The 23,328-nt window shown below is 42.2% G+C and overlaps 1 protein-coding gene across 3 annotated transcripts in view; it reads left to right on the forward strand.

Moving 5' to 3' along the window:
* cdk14 (cyclin-dependent kinase 14) overlaps positions 1-23,328 on the forward strand; it is a 197,257-nt gene that overhangs the window by 47,291 nt on the left and 126,638 nt on the right. Inside the window, exons 1-2 of one of the 3 annotated variants that reach the window (XM_047598415.1) lie at positions 293-619; positions 16,895-17,140. In XM_047598415.1, coding sequence (XP_047454371.1) covers positions 16,910-17,140 — 231 coding nt within the window. In that variant the 5' untranslated portion in view covers positions 293-619; positions 16,895-16,909. Of the gene's footprint in view, positions 1-292; positions 642-16,894; positions 17,141-23,328 lie in introns of those variants that run through there. The other 2 variants (XM_047598413.1, XM_047598412.1) reach the window with 2 other exon arrangements.

The raw sequence follows: 23,328 nt of genomic DNA on the forward strand, positions 1-23,328 counted from the left end.
ATTAAGATGGGAATATTTGACTGTCTTCGTATGCCACCCATGTCCTATAATGCCAACAACTTGCAGCAGTAATGAATGAGTTGGACCCCCCCGCTTTCATGGCTTAGCTCATCCCAGATTCATGTTGTGGCTGCCTGAGCCACTAGCTGCTGCTGCTGCTGCTCTAGACACCGCTTGCTTCCTTAAAACTCCTCTGGGCTGTACCATCTCACAGCCGAGCAGGGGTCCTCTAGGGTTTCAGGATGCCCTCATAGACGGGCTTTTTTTTTTTACCCCTTTCCCATCTGCTGCATCACACCGATTCTTGTCTTCCCCACTACCACCATCACCGCCGTCCCCTATGAGCCACGAGCTCCCGGCCGCTCAGGGCGATCAGCCAGAAACAACGCAGCCTTCCAATACCCTCCACTGACTCGAATTTCACTCCTCCCACCCCTCCTCTGCTCATAGTACAATCTCATCATTTCCAGCTTGCAAAGGGAGCGGAAGAGAGGGAAAGGAGAGAGAGAGAGAGAGAGAGATAGAGAGAGAGAGAGGGAGGGAGGGAGATGTTTTGAGCTGGTTTGCAGGGAGAGAGGTTGGCCTGAATGCGTCCTGTCTGCTCTTCAGAGGCATCCAGGTGAGCTGTTTCCTCCTGGAAGGTAAGAGGAAGACCGGCTTGTTTTTGTGCTGCATCCTCTTGTCATCCCCCCCCCCCTCTTCCCCGACCCTCCCCCTCCCCATCCCTTCCCTGCTTTGGATACATCCCTCCTGTTAGCATGTGTGTGTGCCGATGAGCGTGAATAGTATTCCCCAGACAAATCACACACGCTGTGCTGTACGAGACGATGTGCAGATGTGCAGGCATGTGACCATGTGTGCATTTCCGTGGCAGATATGAGTGGAAGTTGTCTGTTTGCATGCTGTGTGTATGTCTATGTATTATTTGTGTGTGTGTGTGTGTGTGTGTGTGTGTGTGTGTGTTGGGGGGGGTTCTCATGCTAGCATGACAGCTTTAAAGTGGATGGTCCCCCTGAGTATTAATGGGTCTCAGTGGGGAGGATGTGACGAGAGAGTCTGGGGATAGAAAAGGAAGTAGTGAGACTGTATATCCGTGCATTTTTTTTGTGTGTGTGCGTGTGTGTTTGCAGTTTTTGTAGCAAAGTCTCAGCGTTTGCCTTCTGCTTGAAATAACGTCAGCACTGTCAGCCAGCCCCCCCACCGCCACCACCACCACCACCCTTCACCGCCACCATCAGCATCCCCTCTGTGCTAATAGGTTGCATTTCCGTTGTGGTGGTGAAATGGGTGCTGATGTGCACTGGTTTTAATGGACGGGATGCTCCGCTGCAGCGTTTTCCTGCTCACTCCATGCTCAATATGTCATCCCACTTTTTGGGGCAAATTTCGCAACACTTCTCCCCTTCCTCCACAGCCCCCGAAGGGATGGAATGTGGGCACGGAGGGGAAGAATGAGGAAGAGGGACAGGCGATTTGCCATCTGTGGCGGCGTCTTGTGGATGCGTAGCGAGGGTTTCTACAGGGCCATATGCAGCTCCTTGTGAAGACAGCACGCCAAGCTGTTAGGAAAAAAGACAGAGTGGGAGTAAGGAAGGAGGGTTGAAACAAGAGTGGAGCAGCAGCAGGAGGACCGGGGTGTCGTGTGTTTGACGGGATAAGTGTTGTCAGGATGCAGAGCCAGAACTAGAGCAGTGTCTTAATGGAGAAGGCCATTTTTCCACAAATCCAAAGCACGTCTCCTTAAATGCAAGAAATAAGTGCAAGCAGAGTTATCTTCCCCCGTTGTTTAGACTTTCCTTTGCTCTACATGCATATCTGTAGCCTTTTAACTTCTCAGTTCAAGGACTGTGACCAGGGCCAAGGCTTAGTAAACATCTCTGCAGGGTCGATGTGATTCCAAGTAGGCTTTACAGTAGTTATGTCACAGTATGCCTGAAATGAACTACGTTGTACAGAGTGTCAACTTCTAGCTGTTGTGTTTATATCTTTTCCAAACACAAGAGAATGGACTGAAATGCCTGCCACCAGTTACTCCTCCTGACTGGTTCACTGATGTCTCTCCAAGAACTCAGTTGTTTGTCATATTTATCATCATAAATCGAGGACGTCCAAACTTGGAAAAATATACAAAGCGCAATGCTGCTCTTTGGATTGAAGTGTGGTTGGCAGGGCAGGAGGAAGTTTAGTGGTTGAGATGTGAAGCTCACAGAGGCAGTTCTTGGTCATTCTCAATCGGTTTTTCTGTAATGCAAAGGAAGTTTTCGTCAACTTCCCCCAAAACAATTCAAAGCTGTTTGGCTATTGTGGCATTTTCCACTGTTGTAAAGCTTCAGATTAGCTGCCATTAGCTTCACTTTCTGGTTTCATTCTGCGTCAGTGTAGGTTTGATGTTTGGTTTCATAGTGTCGTTGTATATTATACTCTTTCATCACAGCAACAGTTTCATTTAATATCAAACAGACACAAATATTAAATTTTTCCACCCGGCCTGAAATGTTCTGCACTCACTTGCTAACTTGAGTTTCTTTAGTTCTACCATTTTTGGTCATCTGTGGCACAAAGTCTTCTTTGATTAATCTTGTTTTGTGGAGAAGCTGCGGCGCTCAAGATGCTAGATCCGCCTCCTGTTAAAACTAAATAGTACAATACAGTCAAGTTCCATGTGTGGAACATGTTCCATTATATGTTTGGAAAAACTTGTGGAAGTCAGATAGGTTTAGTTTCACCTCTAGTTCCTGGATAGTACTTTTAGTGGCAACAATTTGGACAAATTATCGGAGCTGAACATTGTTCATTGGTCAAACACAAACCTTGTTTGACATCTTGTGTACAGTTTAATTCCTAGAGTAAGCCTTACTGTATGCCACTAGTAATAATATTTGGACAATGTACGGACGTTTCTTGTACTGTTTATTAATGTTAAAACCAAAGTTACGTACTGGAGTTGTGGCTTTTTGGTTGCACAGGCTCCCTGGTGCACTTACGATCCACTATCTCTGGTTAGATGCAAGAGCCACACTGAGTTTAAACAAAGGGGTTGGGAGCCACTGATGTGACGCTACCCATAACTGAGTAATTGGTCAGCTTTCAAGCCGCCACGCTCAGTCTGTTGTGGATATTTTCCAGACTCTAATCACATTGTGAAAACTGAGCTCCGGCAGGAAGACAGGCTTTTAGAGGCCGTAAACAAGCAGGAAATAGTTGAAAGGCAAATGTTATCTTTTTATGTATTTTATGTATCCACCACATTGTTTTAACCTTGTCCTCTGTGCAGTGTATCCTCTAAAGTGTCATTTATAGTACTCACTTTGGCGGCGTAGCTCCAGACCTTACGCCATAACCTGCCGTACACCTCCCCGGGTCCACCAGGACGTTAACAGCTATTATTGATCTGAAATGCATCTCCTTGTTCACGTGATTTAGTGCTCAGACCAACACAGTTATCCTTCGACCAGGTTCGTACACACCATCAACTCGGGACGCTGCTGTGACGCTGCCACTGCAACGAAAGAAGAAGATGTTTTGATGCTACAGGGATGTGGCTTTGGTTTGCAAAGATAGGGCTAGGCTCGAGCCCTGATCATTTAAGAAATGCATGGATCTGCCCTTATACTTTTTGGGACATCCTTTCCCTTCAATGATTTCAGTGAAAGCAACTCTTGACCCACATTCATTGACTTCAAGTCCACACTCACCATCGTGTGAAGTGCAAACTCAACACAGCCAACAAGCCGCCGCCAAGCATTTCAGTGGTGTAATTACATAACAGACACAGCAGTTGACGGGTATAAATGATAGTGTAACACCCTACGTAGACCGGTTACATGCAGGAGTATACCAAGCTTAAGACATATTTCGTTTGTCTTATGTCAAAGGTTACTACATTATCTCTGCATCAAATAAATCCAGAGCTTCAGAGCGCTGATTCCTAGAGAGAGGTCAGGACGGAAAGCATCACACCAGTGCAAGACCTGCGTAAAGGCATCTGCCAGCAGACACAGAGCTTTCATTCAAATTCAAATCCTCAGAGATGGAATCAGCGTGATTCATATCAAGTGGGTACAAAATGAAGGTGCGTGCTTAAGTGGCACTTGATGGGTAATGAGTCAGCAGTGAATGCCCAATTAGACCTGAAATCTGCATCCAGTTAATGGCATTTTGTTATGCTGATTTCATGTGCACTGTTTTGTAGGCATGAAACCGGCATTTAAGTGTCTGTTTTGGTCATAAAACAGATATAACAGAGCGGTTCTGCGTGTCACACTGTCAGTGATTGTACCTGAAATATTTAGGTTGCCTCAAGTAACTTGGAAGCCAGACTGACCTTCTCATCCACTATTTATTATTATTATTATTGTGGGAAACTTGGTTTGGAACTGCTTTGTTAGGAACTGATTATGCTCTGGCAAAGATCTGAGAAATCAAATTATTTGGGTGGGATTTCTTACTTTCTATCAAAACGTGAAGAATTCAGTCAGGCTAGATCCTCAGAAGGTGTATCTCAGTGACTTGGTGGAAGACCTGACATTTCTTCTGTCAGAATCTTCTATACGAATAGAATAACAATGCAATAATTAAATACTTTAAGTTATAATTGCACCGGGTCACAGTTAAAACACATATAAGGATCCCATATAAGTTTGTGTAAGGAAGGTGGACTGAGAACAACATTTTGCACAGATTCCCCACTTAAAGTGCAGCTCAGTGCAAGTACCATGAAATGTTGTGAGTGTATGATTGTCTTCCTGCAGAGGACTAATGATCTGTTTAGTTGTCAGCAGTGTGTGTGTGAAAAGGTGAGTGAGTGTTAGAAACCTCACCTTTGAATGGACTGGAACAAAATTCCAAATCTAGCCCTAACCTCGTTTCTGGCATTTATGCTAAGTCCAGTGCATTTACGCTGATATCAAATGCATCAATGTTGATTAATGTGCATTGTCCCAATTCAACAAATTAATAACTTTAATGACTGGCAGACTAAGTTTGGTTTTGTATAATACATTTTTTTAGCATCACAATACCTTAAATAAATTCAGTCATATGTTTTTAAGATGAACTCACATTAACTTGAACACACAAAGAGCAGTGTAGTAATGGGAAGTGCTATTCAGCTGGTGGAAACAGTTAAGTGTTTAATGTATTATACGTGTCTGATGATCCATTAAAAAAAAAAAACAACATCAGTGGGTTAACTCAAATTGTTGGAAGGATTTCCACCCAATTAATGTATGTTGCCCCAAATCAAACCAAAAAAAAACAGTGAAATATAATTAAATTGCTTTAGTCTAAACTGTTTTCATTATATACATCTGAAATGCAATAATCACGTTAACCAAGTGGTTATTACAAATAAATGTCAAATTAATATAATTAATTAGAAATAACTGAATGCAGTCAAATCATTTCTCATTTGCTGCTCCATTAAGACACATGAAACAAACCTGGTCGAGGTGTTTTGGATTGAAAACAGTGCTTGAATTTGGATAAAATCTCTATGGTGTGCTGGAGGTTGCCTGGAAAAGTCGAAAAGATCGAGGGCATGAATGAGACCGAACAGCATGATGAACCCTGATCAGTTCAGTTCTCTAGTCCTCATCCCCATCTCTTCATATTTTGTAAATATTCATGACTGTCACTGTGATGTCTCTCTGCATAGTCAGCAATAGAGGCCTGAGCGGCATCCAAAACACAGAAAAGTCGAAAAGATCGAGGGCATGAACGAGCCCCAATAGCACGATGAACCACTTTGATATAAGATAAGATAAGATAAGATAAGATAAGATAAGATAAGATAAGATAAAACTTTAATGATCCACATTGGGGAAATTCAAATGCTACAGTAGCACAAGTCAAGAAGACGAGTGACTTGAAAAGAAATTAAATAGGACACAGAGAGCAGGCGGCAAAAAGACATTAAATAGGACAAAGACAACAAAAACACTACACAGGAACACCACAGGACCCTCTGAAGGTCCCATGTCCATTCTCTGATGAGTCACAAGTGTTTTTGGAGCCTACAAGAGAAACAAAAACAATATTAGGAAGGTGGTCATAATGTTATGCCTGATCGTTGTGTATATTTATATATATGAGCATGCATATAAGAATCAGTCAGTTAGTTACCTCACAAATTTCCATTGATTTAGTCGCGTCCTATACTGTAAAAAAGTTTTATATTCCAACTTACAAAGAAACATCAGCATCACATCAAACTTAAGTGATGGAGATTCAATGTGATCCCTCTTCAGTTTAATGGTGTTTCCTGGAGCTGTAATGAATCCTCAGAGCAGCGCTTGTCTTGAGGGAGACAGAACGAGAAAATTGCCACCAGCACTTACCTGCGTTATACCAAAGAGAAAAGTTTTTTCCTGCTTATTGAAGTGTTTCCACTCTGATGCCGCACTCCTGGCTCGGGTTTTGCTGCCTTACACGACCATGATTGAAGATGAGCGAGGGTAGAGGGCTGCCAGGGCCGGTGAGGAGAGAAGTCGAGAAGGGGTGCGTTGGGTGGAGGCTGGGGTTGGGAGGTGGCCTGCGTCACAGCCATTCTCCCGAGTGACTCTGTGCTCTCCTGGAGCCTGGAACAGCTGGGAAGACGGCCAATTTTGCTTTTGCTGTCTGCGCCCTCTATTCTCCAGCATCCCAATCAGAGGCAATGACCGACTACACTAATCAGGAGCCCTGGCTGAGTCACTAAGTGGCCAGAACACTTCCTCCTCTGGGAGTGTTTGCTGGACCACAGAAAGCTCCTTCACTCTCACTCAAGAGGCTGGTTAGCACTGGCCACTCAGGTTGAGAGTTTTAGAGTGTCTGACGTGCACGGTTGTAATTTATGAGGCATTAGAAGAAGTGAAACCTGTAATTCCAAATGACAGTTAACAGAAATTATTGTGTTCGATTTAAACTCACCGCTGAGATCCGTGAGCACCTAGATCACATCTACATGCAGGTAGAAGAAGCATCATTACAGAATAACAACTAGCTCAACTGGGGTATTTGTTCTTGATTAAGCCAATTGGACTCCTTTGTCAGTGCAGTAGCAGATGAGTACCAATTTGGACTCCAGGATTTTCAATGTCACTGCAGTCTTTCAGAGTGGATTCTGCTATTGTGCTGCATTTATCATTCAAACCAAGACTTAACCTTTTTCAATCCAAAGTCTTTCCTTGTGAGTTTGCAGAACATAGCAAATCTAAATCAAGACCCCTGGTACTTCACCATGTTAGATTTGTTAACAAGTGTCTCGACACTTCAATCCACCTCTATTCTCTCAGTGAATTACCCAAAGCTTTTCTTTTCTCTGATTCAGTTGTTATGTCAGAGAATTTATTGAATTTTATTTCCCCTTCCCTTCCTTTCCTTTCTTGTCCAGTCTTATGATCACAGGTCTTGCTCCTGAACTCGTTGCCGGTCTGACTCTGTGAACAATTTCCGTCTCAAGTGGCCCACGGAGACATTTATGACTCTTCAAAGAATGAGGCCATGCCCACTCTCACAGTTGTGGCAGAGAAGTCTCTGTACTTCCTCATCCTTGGTTTTCTTGGCACAAAACAGGATAATATCTCAGTTCAAGATCCACAACTCCTCTTATGTACACTCTGCAGCCAAACAGTGTTGTTTTTTCTACAATACAAAATCTTAATTACCCTTTAAGCCTCACAATATCCTCATGGGTGTGTGCTTATTTTGACTATAAATAGGATCAGAAAGTGTCCTGTGACTAAGTTCTTTTCCTAATTTTTTTCCATTATACCTGGAACTTTCAATATCTGGCACTTATAAAAACCTTTTACAGTTATGTAAAAACCTTCCGGGAGAGGTGCAGATGAAATTCCCATAATGGCACCTTATTGGCTGTAAAGCGTAACGTCTCATCTAAACCGTGACGTAATTGCAGTAATCCAAAGTGCACTTGTGCAGATGTGCTACCAGCAGGGTTATTTCAGGAAAAAACATGCATTTTTGTTTTGTTGCCCAAAGCCTCGAGGCTAATGATAAATGTTCCTTCAACTGCATCTACTGTAATGGCCACCGAATAGCATTTCCAAGAAAACACAGAATGTTGACTCACTACATATTTCTATTTGCTTTTCCCATCTGAAATCAACATCTCAATCACAAATTCCACCTCCTATGATGTGGCCCTGGTTCTGAAATTACTTGTATTCCATTTGTTATTTGCAGCCCATTGTATCCACACAATGGACATTCCTCTTTGCTCAGCCTACCTCGTCTCAGTATGTTTTCCAGCTGTCTGCCCTGTTGAGGACAGCATGCTCAACAGTTTCTTAATGATGCAACATGCTTTGGTGATTTATTATGTGTCGTCTCCATTTCAAGGACTCGGAAGCACTTTCCCTGTCAAAATGCAGAGTGGCTGTCTTGCCACTGAAGTTTGAAACCTTTTGAAGGTGGTCAGTGTGTAGGACTGTTTAAAGATCAGACCTGTAATTGCTTTGTGCTCTGGTGATGTGGGTGCACGCCGCTGTAATGAAGAGCCTCTAACTGGGGCATCAGTTGGCTGTTGGGATCTTTTATTCCACCACATATGATAATTAAGACTTTAATCCTGAGTATCTTAAGGCTGGTGTTCAAAATGATAAAGAGCCACAGCAGCAAAATAACAAAAAAGCATTTGCATATTTCATTTTGCTGGTGCACTTAATGAGAGTGACTTGCAGACAAGAAGTGGCGTTGGTTTTGACTGTAGGCCAAAAAATAAAACGACTCAAGGATACAAGGATCTGGGTGTGTGTGTGCCAAAAAGTAAATTACAGTACTTCATAGATAGGTAGCTTCCAAAATATATTAAAACTTAAGTGTTTTAATGCCTGACTGAGACAACTGGCCCATCAGCCAAGGTCAACCTCAATGACCAAGGTAGATGATTAGTATGTAGTGTTTGGAGTGTGTCCTGAGTCTTCATAGGTCGTCCTCATGAACATGCATGAATCTAGGATGGAAAGTTTCCCACCACTTTCCTGCGAGGGGGAGAATTGTGTTCTGATAAGACAAACTCACCTAGGGTTCTGTATGGGCTGCAAACTTTGACCAGAACAGAGCTAATACCCCCCAGCCTGACACAACTGAACCTGAGTGGTGCTGTCAAGGGTGTCCTGCAGGGATCAAGCTTAATCAGTGCATCCAACAGATACTTAATCAATGTGGGATGTAGTGAATTTGGAGGCCAAGTCAACACCTTGTGCTGTTTTTTTTTGTTTTTTGAATTGTTCCTAAACCATTTGTGTGTGTGTGTCTGTTGTGTATCAGGCTGCATCCTGATGGCAATGGCTACTGCCATCAAGGAGTGGGGGGTGCCTGGTCTGGTCTAGGTGGGTGGTACATGTCTACGTGACATCCACACAAATACCAGATTTGAAAGTTTCTCAGTAGAATGTTGTCACAATGTTATGTAATTCTCCTTTCAGTGGTTTTAATGCTGTGGGTGATTGATGTAGATTTCCAAACCAGCATTGAGCCTTAATTTCTTATTTTAGTTTTGTAACTTCAATCCAAGGCTGAATGTTGTGCTCTTAAAGTCATGGTTATAATGTTTCCACAAAGCAAGGCCCTTCCCCACGCCCTTTTCCTTCAATGTTGGACGTTTTTGTTTTATGATGGAACTCCTGGCTCAATAAGCTCATGCAACTCTCAAGTCAACATTCTTGCCCATTTGCCCATTAGCCATTGTTTACCTGCTCTACGACACATCATGCATTGGTGCGGTCAGTGAGAGTATTAATTTTCTAACTAATCTAATTATATAGAACCAAACTTTGTTCTTTTGAGGCTCCTGAACAGCCAGCAATCAAGTCTTGGGATGAGTCTCATTGCTGTCATGCTCATTTCCACATGCTGCAGGCAGATATTTTCAGCAAAAAGCCACCGTTTGGAGACAACCTGACGAATATGCAGCCGATAAGCAGCCAGGTATGTTCAGTCCTGACCAAAGCTATCATATTCAGTTAACAAACTTTACCCTTGATTTGAACTTGAAACACACTGAAAGGCTGTGTCTATCCTCCTCCTCTCCCCTTGCCTTGCACATATTATCAGAGATGGGCGAAACATGACTCCGACTTAAATGTCTCGATGCTGACATGTCAACTTAATCGGCCATCAAATTCTCCTCTGTTAAACTGAGTCATTATTGTATCACTTCTGCACATTGTTCCTGTCTGTTTAACCATCTGTTCAAACCTCATTCAGAAAGCCCTGACTGAATCATTATACGTAAAGCTGTTGTGTTTGAGGAGGCCGTGAGTGCATTTACAGGCACGCTGCTCCGTCAGCCATTCAATAACCGTGAAACAAAGGCTTGTGCTCTGCAGACAGGCAGTGTGGATGGGAGGAGGATGAGGTGTTTTTTCCAGTCTCTCCTCTGGTGTATCGTCTTGTTATCGTCTAGAGTCCGCAATGATGGGCCCAGGCAAGCTGATAGCTCTGTTTTGTCTCGGTGAAATGGAAATGCATTCACGCTGTGAGTGAGCCCTGAAGGTGGCCGACTTAACATGGCTGATAGCACTGAGTTAGCAGAGCACACAAAGTAGGCTTTATGGCTGATTTGCCTTTTATGGCCTCTGTGGTCCTTGTCATTGTTCAAGTTAATGTCATCAGTAACTACTCCTCTGGAGATAGTTGCATTAGTCTGGGCCTGTCATCCGTGAGTACCGCCTACCTTTTCCATTACTGTACGACAACTCTAAGATAAGATGAATCTTAAATGATCCCTTTGGGGCAATGGGGGTCACTGCAGCAGTAGGGAATAAATTACAGATAGGAAAACAAAGCAGTTTATCACAGTTTGTGTATGTGTGTGCATGTGTGTGCCGCTATATCAGTGTGGCGGTGTAGGGGAGAGTAGTGATTAAAGGGCTGCACTCCAGTCAGAATCAATGAGGTGTAATTGCATCCGTGGTGGGGTTTTCCTGTCTTAGGGTTAGGGGGTGTCCCTGTCTTCGTGGGGTGTTCCTGTCTTGCCCTCAACCAGGGAGAAAAGTCTAGGTTGCTCTTTGTTTTGTGCTTACTTTTTTGATGTTTGTGTTGGGTATGTCTCGACTGGTGTTGCGGCCAATCGTGGCATTTTTAAAATGATTGGATCTGGATCGGTATCAGGCTTAAAATGTCTTATTCCTCTTCGTTGGTCAGTTTCAAAGTTTCCAAAGAAATCCTGAAAAGGACAATTTGTTCTTTTTATTCAGTAGTGGTGGGCTGGCATCAGATTTGCCAAAAAAACGAAGAACAACCAAAATCACATGACTAAACATGTGTTGCGTGGAAGAACTTTATTCTGGAAAATTAAATGAGTCAGACAGGACTCTGTAAAGAGTTGGATGTGTTGGATGACCACAACATTTCTGGAGTTAAGAGCTGTGTACACTTAAAGCATCAGCGTCAAGATGGCTTTCATATTGAGCCACGTTACTGACCACCTTATAGTTCTACATATCATACAGTCGTTCAGTTCAGTTCCCTCAGTTCTACATTCACCAGAGAAACACAGTAAGTCTCTTTAGCTGGTAATTTTAGATTGTAATTCTTCACTATGCTGTTTCTGTGTCTGTCTGCAGTTTTGTGCTGAGCACATAGTGTACAATGGGTTTTTGCTGAAAACTGCTGCCTGCTGAATGTGGAAATGAGATTTATGAAATGATGACACTCATCCCAAAACTGAATTCCCCCAGGGGCCTCAAAAGCCCTAGGATTGTTCAGTATAATTTGGATCTACATAATTTGTGTAATTGTAAAGTTGGAACTTTTGCAACTCTGAAGGGTCCTCCATCTTGTAGCCTTGTTACAGAGTGAGGCTGAGGCCCCTGGGACATTTGTCTGCTTTGCTTGGCCAAGCCTAAATAAAAATTCCCACCATTGTTTCTTGTTGCAAAAATGAATCTGAGATTTCCCCCAAATTTGTTTTGTAGTTTGAATTTAGTTTTCGTGCCTCTGATTTCAACAGTGATTTGAATTAAATCACACTGTTGGATGTCTGGAGAAATAGTCAAAGTGCCAGATATTGTGATTGGGTCCTATGGGTTGAGGGGAGGGGTGTCTGATACTTCATCGGCTCAGGATATACTGAATTTGCAGACCAGGTCAACACCTTGTGCTGTTCTTTGTGTATTTTAATTGTTCCTAAAGCGTTTTTGTGTGTGTGTCTATGTCAGATTGCATCCACCTGCTGCCATCAAGGAGTGTCATTGCTATGGGGTGGGGGTGCATGGTCTGGTCTAAGTGGTTGCTACATGTCTAAGTGACGTCCACTTGAATGCCAGGTCCAAAAGTTCCAGTTCAGTGTTCTTCCAGTGTTCCAGAAGAACTTGTCACAAGATGGTCAATGTTATGTTAATGTTAATGTTGTGGCTGTGTAATATACAGTGTGCAGTATACTGTAGAACATGGACATGAACATGGTTCTTCACGGACAAGAACAGCTCATCTGCCTCTTTCTACAATTACAGATGCTTTTTGCTTAAATTCACCACACAGTTCCTTTTTGTTGTACATCCATCCCGAGTGCACCCTCTATAGTTGTGTAAGTTTATGTGGAGTGACACTCTTTAGTGATGAGCTTGTGAAGCCAAGAGGACCTTCCTGAGTATCACTACTGCAGAAATTAAAGGTTCTGTCTGTGCGTCTATAGACTGACTGGCTCATTTGGAGTACTCAAGAACTCCGCTAAGAACCATCCATAGATAATTGGCTCTCTGACTACATATGTAATAGAGTAATTGCAGGCAGTGGCAGCTTTACAAAAATGAATGCATAGTGGGAAAATTATGCAGCTCACTATGAGCCCTATTGTTATTTCCAAAGGCTGTGGTGATGGGAGAGATGGGACTTTTTCTCACCCAGCATCACATGTCCACATCGTTTTGTCCATATTTCAGATAAAAGCCTCACAGCAGATGACCCCGGGGGCATAAAATGCGTTTTGATTTGTTAAATGCTGGCGTCACTGTTGGCTGATATCAGCAGTAGGGTGTTCTCAGTGAAGCCTCATGTCTGCAGAGTGCAGCCGTGCGCAACCGTCTCAGCGAGTTTTGGATCCATGCTGCTTATTTTCACCTCAGTAGTTTTGGAAGTGACATGTTCCCATCCGGTTTCTTTTGCTCTAATGCAACTTGCTGACAGCTCAAAAAGTTTTTACGCTACCAATTTAATTCACACTGGAGTTGGTATACAACATCCATCTGTTCATTCATCTGTCCCTCAGTTCCAAGAGGACTCTTCAAACCATGACGCCACTAAAGCAAAAGAGCAGCCAGTGCTGTTATTATAATTATTATTCCAGTAAAAGGCTCTGTCCTAATTCGTGCACATAAAATGACTGATTGATGTCAGTGACTACGTTGCTGAGATAGGTCTGCAAAGAGAAGTAATTGTAACCAACACTAATGAGAGGCACGAGTAAACGGGAGGTGTCCTGTTCCAAACACAATGCTCATGACTATGGCAGTTAATGAAGAAGCAGCACACAGACCAAAAACAAAGTAATATAATTAAACTTGTATTGCACTGTGGAAAGTTCTCATTCCCCAGAAGAAGCAGCGGGACAACGTGATCTGATTGGTTGACGTAGAGGTGTAGTCTAACGCATCTATAAAGGATCGTTTTGCACTTTCTAGGAAACCCAACACACACAAGGAGCCGGGTGTCCATGCACAACCATTATCTTTAATCATTTACAGCTCACACACATGAGATATATGTCCAAATGTGGAATACGAAGTTAGAGCATTTAAAAAAAGTATTTTTACAATATTAGTAATAATAAAAGTACTTAAGCAATAAATATTATTACTGTTGCAGTACCTATGTTCAGTGCATTGATCTCTTAGTTCAGTAGCAATGAAGAAACTTATTAAGCCATCATCGAATAATAGTTTTAGTCATTTGTTCAGCATTTCCCCTGTTCTCTGACCCTTTATAGACAAAATGAATGAATTTAGAAAAGGAATTCATTTGACAATCAAATTAATTGTCACCATGAATAAAGCAGAAATGAGAATATTTATGAGTTATAAATGAGTTATATTTGACTAGTAGCTGTTAACCTCTATTATAGTGGAATGAACAGCCACAACCAAATGCAGTGAAGTGGAAAATAAAGTAGAATAACATTAAAAAAGAAAAAAAGAAAAGAAAAAAAGACCGGAAATTACTTTCCAACCTTGCTGCTGGTTACATACACTGATCAAGCATAACATTATGACCACTGACGGGAGAAATAAGTAACATTCACCAACTAACTTGTGACAATTCAGTGTTCTGCTGGGAAACTTTTGGTCCTGATATTTGTGTGGATGTTACTTAGACATGTAGCACCCATGTAGACCAGATCAGTCAATGACACTCCTTGATGTCACCAGCCATCCAGCGGGGATTCAGCCTGACACACACACACACACACACACACACACACACACACACACACACACACACACAAACAACTCAAAAAAACATGAAGAACAGCACAAGGTGTCGACCTGGCCTCCAAATTCACTAGGTTCCAAACTGAACAAGTGTCTGTGGGATGATCCACACATAAGATCCAAAGGCCCACCCCAGGACACTCTTAGAAGGTCCATGTCAAGTAACGATTCTTTGGGAGGCACAACAGAGACACTGTATTGGGAAGGCGTAATGTCGTCGTCGTAATGTTATGCCTGATGACTGAGAGTTTGCTGGTAACTAAATAAACAAAGGCTCAATTGCTGGTTAATTTTTAAAGTATGGTAAAACCCTGTCAGTTTTCTAGAACATCCCTGACCTTTTTAGTGATTCTGTTTTCATGATTCCTCGCTTGCCATGGCGCGCTTGGAACATAAGCCATGTTGAACACATCCGTCCCAGACGCTCTCATCAAGTATTGATGCCTTGTAGTGTGATAGGTCCTAAATGACGGTATTTGTTTTTTGTTTGTTTACGTGCTGCTCCAGATCACTCCTCAGTGACAGCGAGTCGTGTTGGCGCTGCTGGATATGCACGGGACTGCACTGTTTATGACAGCCAAGCTGCCTCTTCACCATGTATGCTTCCAAACTCTTGTTTCCTTTTATTTCCCCTGTATCTTCCTCCTGTGTGCGCTACTTGGCCCATTTTACACGCTCGTTTACCGGAGCATGTTCTTAAGTTTCTCCTCTTGGAATTCTTCCATTTCATTCCTATCTTCAAATGCGCTGCAGTGTAGATGAATATAAATGGGAGCTATGCATAATTTTATGGCATAACTGGCCTTGCTTGGAACCATTACCATTATTTGATTAAAAAGGAAAGAAATGTACACCGATCAGACTTCACATTATGACCACTGACAGGAGAAGTAAACAACATTGACGATCTTGTGAGTATGCAATGGCTGGGGCTGCTGCTCAGACAACCAAAACTAATTTGGATGGGTTAATATATTGATTGACAGATGAGTAACAGTGATGTAGTCATCCACATGATGTGAGCAGCTTTAGGCTGAATTTGAACTAAATGGATCTGATTGGCTGTAGGAGTATCCATTTGCGTAGTCCATTTTTTTCTTCTTCTCCGTTCTGGTTGAAACCATAGATTATGTAAAAGGAACACCATGAGAGCCTCTAAAGTGAAGCAAAACCAAGTAGAAATCCAAATGCTGGTTGAGCCTGCCTATGTCAAGCTCTACTTAACTACCACGAGTATTGAATCTGAGTGGCAAGATAACACAGGAGGAACCACAGACCATGTTGGCTAAATTTTGAGGAATATGTGAAGGGAATCCCAGAGTCAAACCACCTTACGATTTATGTCCGGTGGTCCCTCGTTGCATTCATGGAACAAAATCCACATTTTCATGGAGAAACGAACCACCAGGCGAAATTGGTAGAAATGACATTTAATGCTAAACAAAGACAACTAGACTTTCTTGAAGACATTTCATACAAGCTCGAAAGGACTATTCGGAAGTTTAGGTTTGAAGAGGAGCATGTGTGGGTGTTATCCATCAGAAACTTCCATTACTGGTGTCTGTTAAGAACCGGAAACTTCTCTGTCATTGGAGATGACAGCTTTGTTTTAACTTTGTATTATGTTGTTGTATTATGGAACTATGTTGGGCTGGTTTATCGTAATTGCGTGTTAATAGCCCTTGCTTGCTTCACACTGCATGCATGACAATTCAGAATCATTGTCAGTACTCTAAGCGTGTGCTTTTGTTTTGTTTTTTGTGAGAGATAAATAAACTGACGTGATGATGCATTGTATACAGTGAAACCTGGTCCACGAGGATGGCAGCGAGCTGCAAGATGACTCCTCCGTGTGTATTAGAGTAATTAGAAGTTCTTCCTGCAGGGGAGCCCGGGCCTAAATATTTAATCTGAAGGGAGCCGTGGCAAAACATGTCATGCCGCCTGAGTCTTTTGTGTCCAATATACACAGTCCGTGGTGGAGGAGCAGTTGGTAAGAGGCTTTGTTGCTTGTTCGATGTTAGATGAAGTAGCGTGGGGGTCTGTCAGTGTGCCCGATGGGCTTGTTGGAGACGATCTGTAGCAATTCTGCACAATTGTATGGATACGTGTCAGTGATAAGGTGGAACCGTGTGAATGTGCAGTATGGGAATAGCACAGCAGCCGGCGGTGTGTGTGTAGCAGAGCCGACGTAGACTAGAGCTGTTTTGATCAGAGAAAAGAGAGCTGGAGATAAAAAGGCTCTCATCCTAGCAGAGAGGTGGCAGCGAGGCTCTACAGGGAGGGAAGAAACCCTGGCTGACAGAGAGATGAAAAACAGGCGGGATCTGGAAGACGGGCACACGGTTTTTGGCTGAACACTTGGTAATCGCAGATGGATTTTCCTTTTTTTTTTCTTCCTGTAATGCTCACTTTTATCTTCGCCTTCCTTTCTTCTCTTCCTCTTCTCCCTTTTTGAACAGATATGTGTCACAAAGATGTCCACACGCAGCTGCCAGGGAACAGACTCGGTCATCAAGCCCCTGGACACCATCCCTGAGGACAAGAAGGTGAGAGTTCAGCGCACGCAGAGCGGCTTCGACCCGTTCGAGAAGCCTGCCAGCCAGGTGAAGAGGGTCCACTCTGAGAACAATGCCTGCATCAACGCCAAAGGCTCATCTGCTGGCAAAGAGTCGCCGAAACTGCGCCGACACTCCAGCCCTAGTTCTGTAAGTACATCTACCCAGGATCATAATAACGTAGTGCATAGTATCACAGAATCACAATATTCTGGACAAGCCCGCCAAAGCAAATTCAAACATGGATGTTTTAGGGGTTGCACGGACTAGTCAAACCAGTCAGTTGCTCGATTTGACTGCTGTGCCGTGACATTTTAAGCATCGTGCCAACTAGTCACTGATCAAGTGACAATAATGACATGGACGCCTCCTAGGAGACAGATGAGGAGCCCAGTGGATCATTGCAGGACCTAGCAGCGGTTCATCAAGTGTGTGGAAATACTTCACTGAAGATGAAGCCCATAGTACCGCGACAAAAAGCTACAAAGAAATACCACAGTATATTACTATGCTGATGCTGAGTTGCAATCTGTTGTTTTACAGGCTATACATACAGTATTCCAAACAAACGCATAACAGTACCAAAGAAATGTGAAACCCAACCATTTAGATCAGTTTTTAATTACCACCAGTGTGGGTTTTCTTTTTCATTAACTTAATTGGTGACTCTAAAATGGTCATAGGTGTGTATGTCAGTGTGAATGGTTGTTTGTCTATCTGTGTTAGCTGCTGGCTGATCGAGTGGTGACCTATCCAGTGTGTACCCTGACTCTGGCCCATTGCCAGCTGGGACAGCCTCTAGCCCCCTGGTGGTGCTCGAAGAATAAGCAATTATAGACAATGCATGGGGTACAAAAAACTAACTGTACGGAATTGTGCGTTGTTTGAGCATTAATAATAATCTACACCATGAGAGACTTAACTAGCTAACCTACAGTAAGGTCCATGGACGCTAACACCAATATGCTTTTGCTTCAGCATCTTGACAAAAACGGAAGTTGTAGTGAAATAATTAAAAATTCCAAACACAAGAGTAAATGAATCTTCTTATGGCAAGTAATTAAAAAGGCGGGAATAAAGTTTACTGGAGGACACAGGGTAAGTGAACAATAACGACAGGAAACACAAGGTACTGTAAACAAAACCGATTAACAGAAGACTAAACAGACTACTTTTCATAGAGATGGTCTAGTAATTGTATAGTGCTTGAGTTCAAGAACCTATTCAAAGAATACACAGAATAAGCAAAGAATAACTACATTTTAATGAGATTCACTTAATGGCCTCTGATTATTTTGGATTGACTGGCTGAAAGGTGAAGATTAAGTTTAACTGGAAGCCTATAATGTTTGCAAGTTAACATCAGCTTGTAATCATGACCAAAATGATGAGAAATCTGGGGCCCAGATGGAGTGATTTATATCTGGTTGGCTGGTGTTTGCACCACTAGGTGCCAACGTTGGCTTTGATCTAGCAAATGCTCACATTGCACTGGAGGGAAAGGTTAATCGGTTAGACAAGTAGTCTAATCCCTGACCGTCTTAAGAAGGCCTGAATCTCATTGATTTGGCTGATTTAGTGTTACTTTTCGCTTGGTGTGACCAGCAGCTTGTGGCATTAGTGGTCGTGATTAGTGTAGATGTTGGTGTGTGCTACAAAATGCTAGCTTTGAAGCCCGATAACGATCTGATCATTTTAAAAAATATGCCTGGATCGACTCTGGTACCGAGCTCCCTATGACGATCGGGACATCCGTAGTCTTACTCAAAGACACTCAAGCATATGGTCCATGTATCTGGAATCACAACACCGCTTGCTCTACCTGGTACTGATTAATAAGTGTCTTTGTTTATTCAGTCTGTACTAAGTGATACGAGCTGCTCTTTGGGGAACTGCAGTTCACATGCATCTAAAGAAATGTTTTACCATACAGTATGAGAAGCAAGCAGAAGTTTGAGTATACGAGGATGAAAACTGCGCTAAATCATTCCTCATGACGAAACCTGGTTTCTCAAATGGAGGATCTTGGATCTCTCTGGAGTATTTTGTAGCCAAGCTGTGGTTGTGAGAATAATAGGAACAACACAGTACAATTCAGTAGTACTACAAGCCACAGCACCCACAATAAAAACACTGCTGCTCTTTCAGTTATTTTAAGCAAATTCAGAGATAAGATTCAGGCCTCTTACATTAGAATGCACTTTCCCTAGTGTACCTAGCTCACTGCACCGCCCCAGCGGTACCCAACCTGCCATCGTGATTGTAGTGACAGTAGTTGCCCGCACAAAGGAATCATTAAGCAGTCAGAGCAGCAGAAAAGCCTTTGCTGATGGTGCGGTGTTGGACGAGCAGTCGTCTCTGTTTGATCAACAGTGGGTGAGAAATCAGTTGGGCCAGTGTTGCCATGGAAACGCGGCTTGTAAATCTGAGAAATGGACGAGGGTAGAGGCTTTTACTTTTTGCACATAATTGGTCACTTTTCATTTTTGTCATTTGAAACATTCAAAAACTAGATTGCGCCGACGAGTCTCAACTGTTTTGGAGGGCCAGAGGAGACCTACACAGTATGAGGAAGGTTGTCATAATGTTCTGATCAGTGTAATTTAGGGCAACTCTCATCACAAATGGACCTGCTTTGCTTTCAAATCTTCACATTTGTCTTTGCACAGTACATAACTCTAAATTAGAATAAAAGGTCAGTAACTGATAACAATTTAAACAAACGAACAGATGAACACATAAAGGGATTAAAAACATCCATTTTAGGTTACAGGTTATCTCTTCTTTGCAGGAAATAGACATTGCATGATTTGTAGCTGCTTTTTTAACCTACTAGGTGTTGCAAGGTAGCAGGTGGGAGGGTGGCTGGCTGACTTGCAATATAACAATATAATTGTGGAAAGACCACAAAGGAAAGGAAGTTGACCACAGACACACACAATTTTCAATAAATTCAAAATTCCTAAACATAAACAAAACTAAAACAACTCTGATGAAATACAAAATGACCACTAAAAAGCCTCAAAATGACGTCAAGGCGAGGCAAAGCAACCAGAGAGCTACTATACATACATAGACACGAAATGACCACAAAGAGATACAGTATGAGAGATCTTCTTAATAACTGTAGAGAGTTACAAAGACTGCACCATACCATTCCTTGAAAGCTTACTGTCAGAGCACCAGTCACTTTTAGTATTTCTCAGGTTTTGGCAGCCAATCTCCATTCCTTTGCCAGACTGTATCCCCTCACATTCTTAATTGAAGGCTGTTTCCAAACACCACGGTTTTCCTAATCATGCAAATGAGGTTTTTGGGTTTTTATTCATATGTGTTTCCTTTTTTAATTTTGCTCCAAATGTGAAAAGCCTAATGACCGTGCGCACAAATAAGATTTAATAAGTGTGATATGAGGCTTGACTGATTGCCTGCCAGCAACTCTGTGAGACACTAATGAATTGTTTCAGCAGTGATTATGAAAATGTGAAAATTATGCCGTTCATGGTCTTTTCACGCAAACCGACCAGCTTGCAACTCAATGAACATTTCACAGACAAGGGTCTGAATTGAAAAGACATATGTGGACTGCTCTCAAACCAAAGGTGCTGTATAAGCATTTCAAATATAGACAAATCAGCAGTCACCATAAATATAAAACATAGGAGTTAAATAATCTGTGTTTGCACAATAAAAGCCAAGATATCTTGTTCGAACAGAACAAAGGCCTGAAGGCCAGTAGAAGAAATGGGTCTTTACCAATGATTTAAAATGATTCAAGATGTGGGGAACTGTTTTCAGCCTGGAAATGCAGTAGCAATTGGTTTGCTGACCTCCATGCTCTGGCTAGACTGCAACAATGTAGGACCTCAGACAAGTTAGGTGGTGCCCCATTCAGACTTTTAAAAACAAGTAGTGAAAATCATTTAAACTGCACCCTAGAATAGACTGGAAGCCAGTTTAGAGAGGCCAGTACAACAATCACAAGAAAAGAATGGGATCCAAGATAGAGCCTTGAGGTACTCCACAGCTAAGAGAGGATGCAGTTGAAGAGTATTGGCCTGAATAGACAGAGAAACTCTTGCCTGATAAATAAGACTGGAACCATTTAAGGGCTGTACCTGTCTGCACGCAAGTCAACACTAGACATAAGGGTTGTTGTGGTCTGCTGTGTCGAAGGCAGCAGTTTGGTCCAAGAGAACCAGCATAGTTATATGCAATTATATGTCATTGAAAACTCAGCTTCAGTTCTATGGCATGATTTAGAACCAGCCTTCTCAGGAATTCTATGCAAGTGAAGGTATGACTGCAGTTGGCCATAAACTACCTTTTTCTCTCTTTTCATAGAAAAGGGAGCTTGGAAGCTTCAGGCATTTACCTTGAAAGCAGATTCAGCAGCAAAACAAGTGAATGTTCATGTTTTGTTTTTTTGTATTCAGCCCCATGAGAAAAAAGTCTTTTCAGTGGTTTCATAAAGATTTCTTCCTGGTTTTTATGCAGTACGCTAGTAGGGAACTTTAAGTGGGGCATTTTAATAAATATGGAAGTATGCATTTAAAAGTTTTTATTGCTCATTGATTGGATCCTTGTTTTGAGATGCTCAGTTCACCCTTGTCTTAATTAGTTAAACATAATTACAGTATTAGAACTAACTGTCCATACAGAATGTACTTATCGTCAAGTTGTTACATTGGTAATCAACATTGACTGCCTATTTTTCTCGGATTTCTGTTTCTTTTCTTTTTTCTGAGTCTTTTTGATAAGATAAGAAACTTTATTAATCTCAAAGAAAATGCTTGCTCTAGTGTATGCATAAAGAGCAAAATACAGTCAACATAGTCAACATTGAAGTATAAATACAAAAGAAAAGTGAGAATTATCTTAGCAAAATATAAAGACCTATTGAGTGTCAATGAAAGACGTTTCATTATGTAAGCCTGGGCTTCACTGTGAAGTGATGGGCATTTTTCATAGTGTTCAAAACAACTGAATAAGATCTCAGTTGATGGAATAATTCAAGTTTACTGAGAACTTTCTTTGTCCTAACCCTAACACTAACATGACCAGTACAAGTTTCTAGCAACTTTGTGATTAATCACATTATGCAGAACCACATGAAATGGAGGAAACCTGTTCTGACGTAGGTTGCCCTCCCTTCTCTGAAGACGGACGTAATGTATGGATAAAAAATGCATGAGAATGCAACCTCTTTGATGTCGCAAGTCTCTCCACGATGTTCCTTGGGGCTCCAGGATGAGAATATCTTACTGTCCAACTGAGTTGTTTCACAGATAGAGTTTCACTTCCTGCTCGATCCCATGGGGATTCCTAATTTGTTTAGAGTAGCCCTCAGAAATGCAGAGCTTATTAGCAGTGCGGAGGACAGCGAGATATCAGGAGGGGGAAGGAAAAGCACAGAGGACATTGATGTGCAGATGGAGCAAACACTGCACAGGAGTTTAGACATCTCTCAAAGGTGGTCCTAGGGCTTCTGCAAACACTCAGGGATTTTCTTCAAGATAAATTAACACACGGCTTAGTATTGTTTAAGAATTGCTGTGTCATCATAAAATGATCATGAGAGCTTTGTTCAGATGTTTTTCCACAAACTCATTCTATGCAGCCTTCTCGTTTGTATTATATTTGTGCATCATTATGAATTATACCCAGAAACTGAATATTCATAGTAATGAACGCTTGATTTTCCACAGTTGGTCCAGATCAGTTTCAAAGAAAATGCAGGAAGCCACCCACAGCTGCAGAAATGTAAATAAGTGCCAGGTGGTGAAGCAATTAAGCTATTTCTGCTACAGACAAACTTACTGATCTGTAATTGAACTTGTTGCCGCTCTAGGTTTGTTTCCATTGTCTGCTTTGGAGACAAGCAACATGTTGACACCCTTCAGGAGTTGACACTAAATCAAATTCCAGGTACTTCCAGGGGGAGCTGCTGCTTGCAAATGCTGCCTGCTACATTTGTCATGTGGCATATTCAATTCATATCCCAAATAATGCTTTCTGAATTAAAGGTAAAGATCACAAATGGGGCAACACTGCTCACTCATATAGCACTTTATTGGTCCAGCTATACTAGTCTCCGCCTTCCTAATATCGTGTAGGCCTTCCTTGTGGTGTCTGCCAGATTGTTGTTAGTAGGGGCTTTTGGGGAGGGGCCTCTGTGGATCTTCCCACAGATACTTGATCAGTTTGAGATCAAGTGAAGGTGGAGGCCAGGTCAACACCTTGTGCTGTTCATCAGTTCTGTTCTTCAGAGCTGCAGCAACAAAAAATCAGCAAACTGTGAAGGGAGTATAAAGAGAATGGTATGAAGACAGTCGTCA

Source organism: Mugil cephalus, chromosome 11 (assembly GCF_022458985.1).
Source record: "Mugil cephalus isolate CIBA_MC_2020 chromosome 11, CIBA_Mcephalus_1.1, whole genome shotgun sequence".
NCBI classification, from domain to species: Eukaryota; Metazoa; Chordata; class Actinopteri; order Mugiliformes; family Mugilidae; genus Mugil; species Mugil cephalus.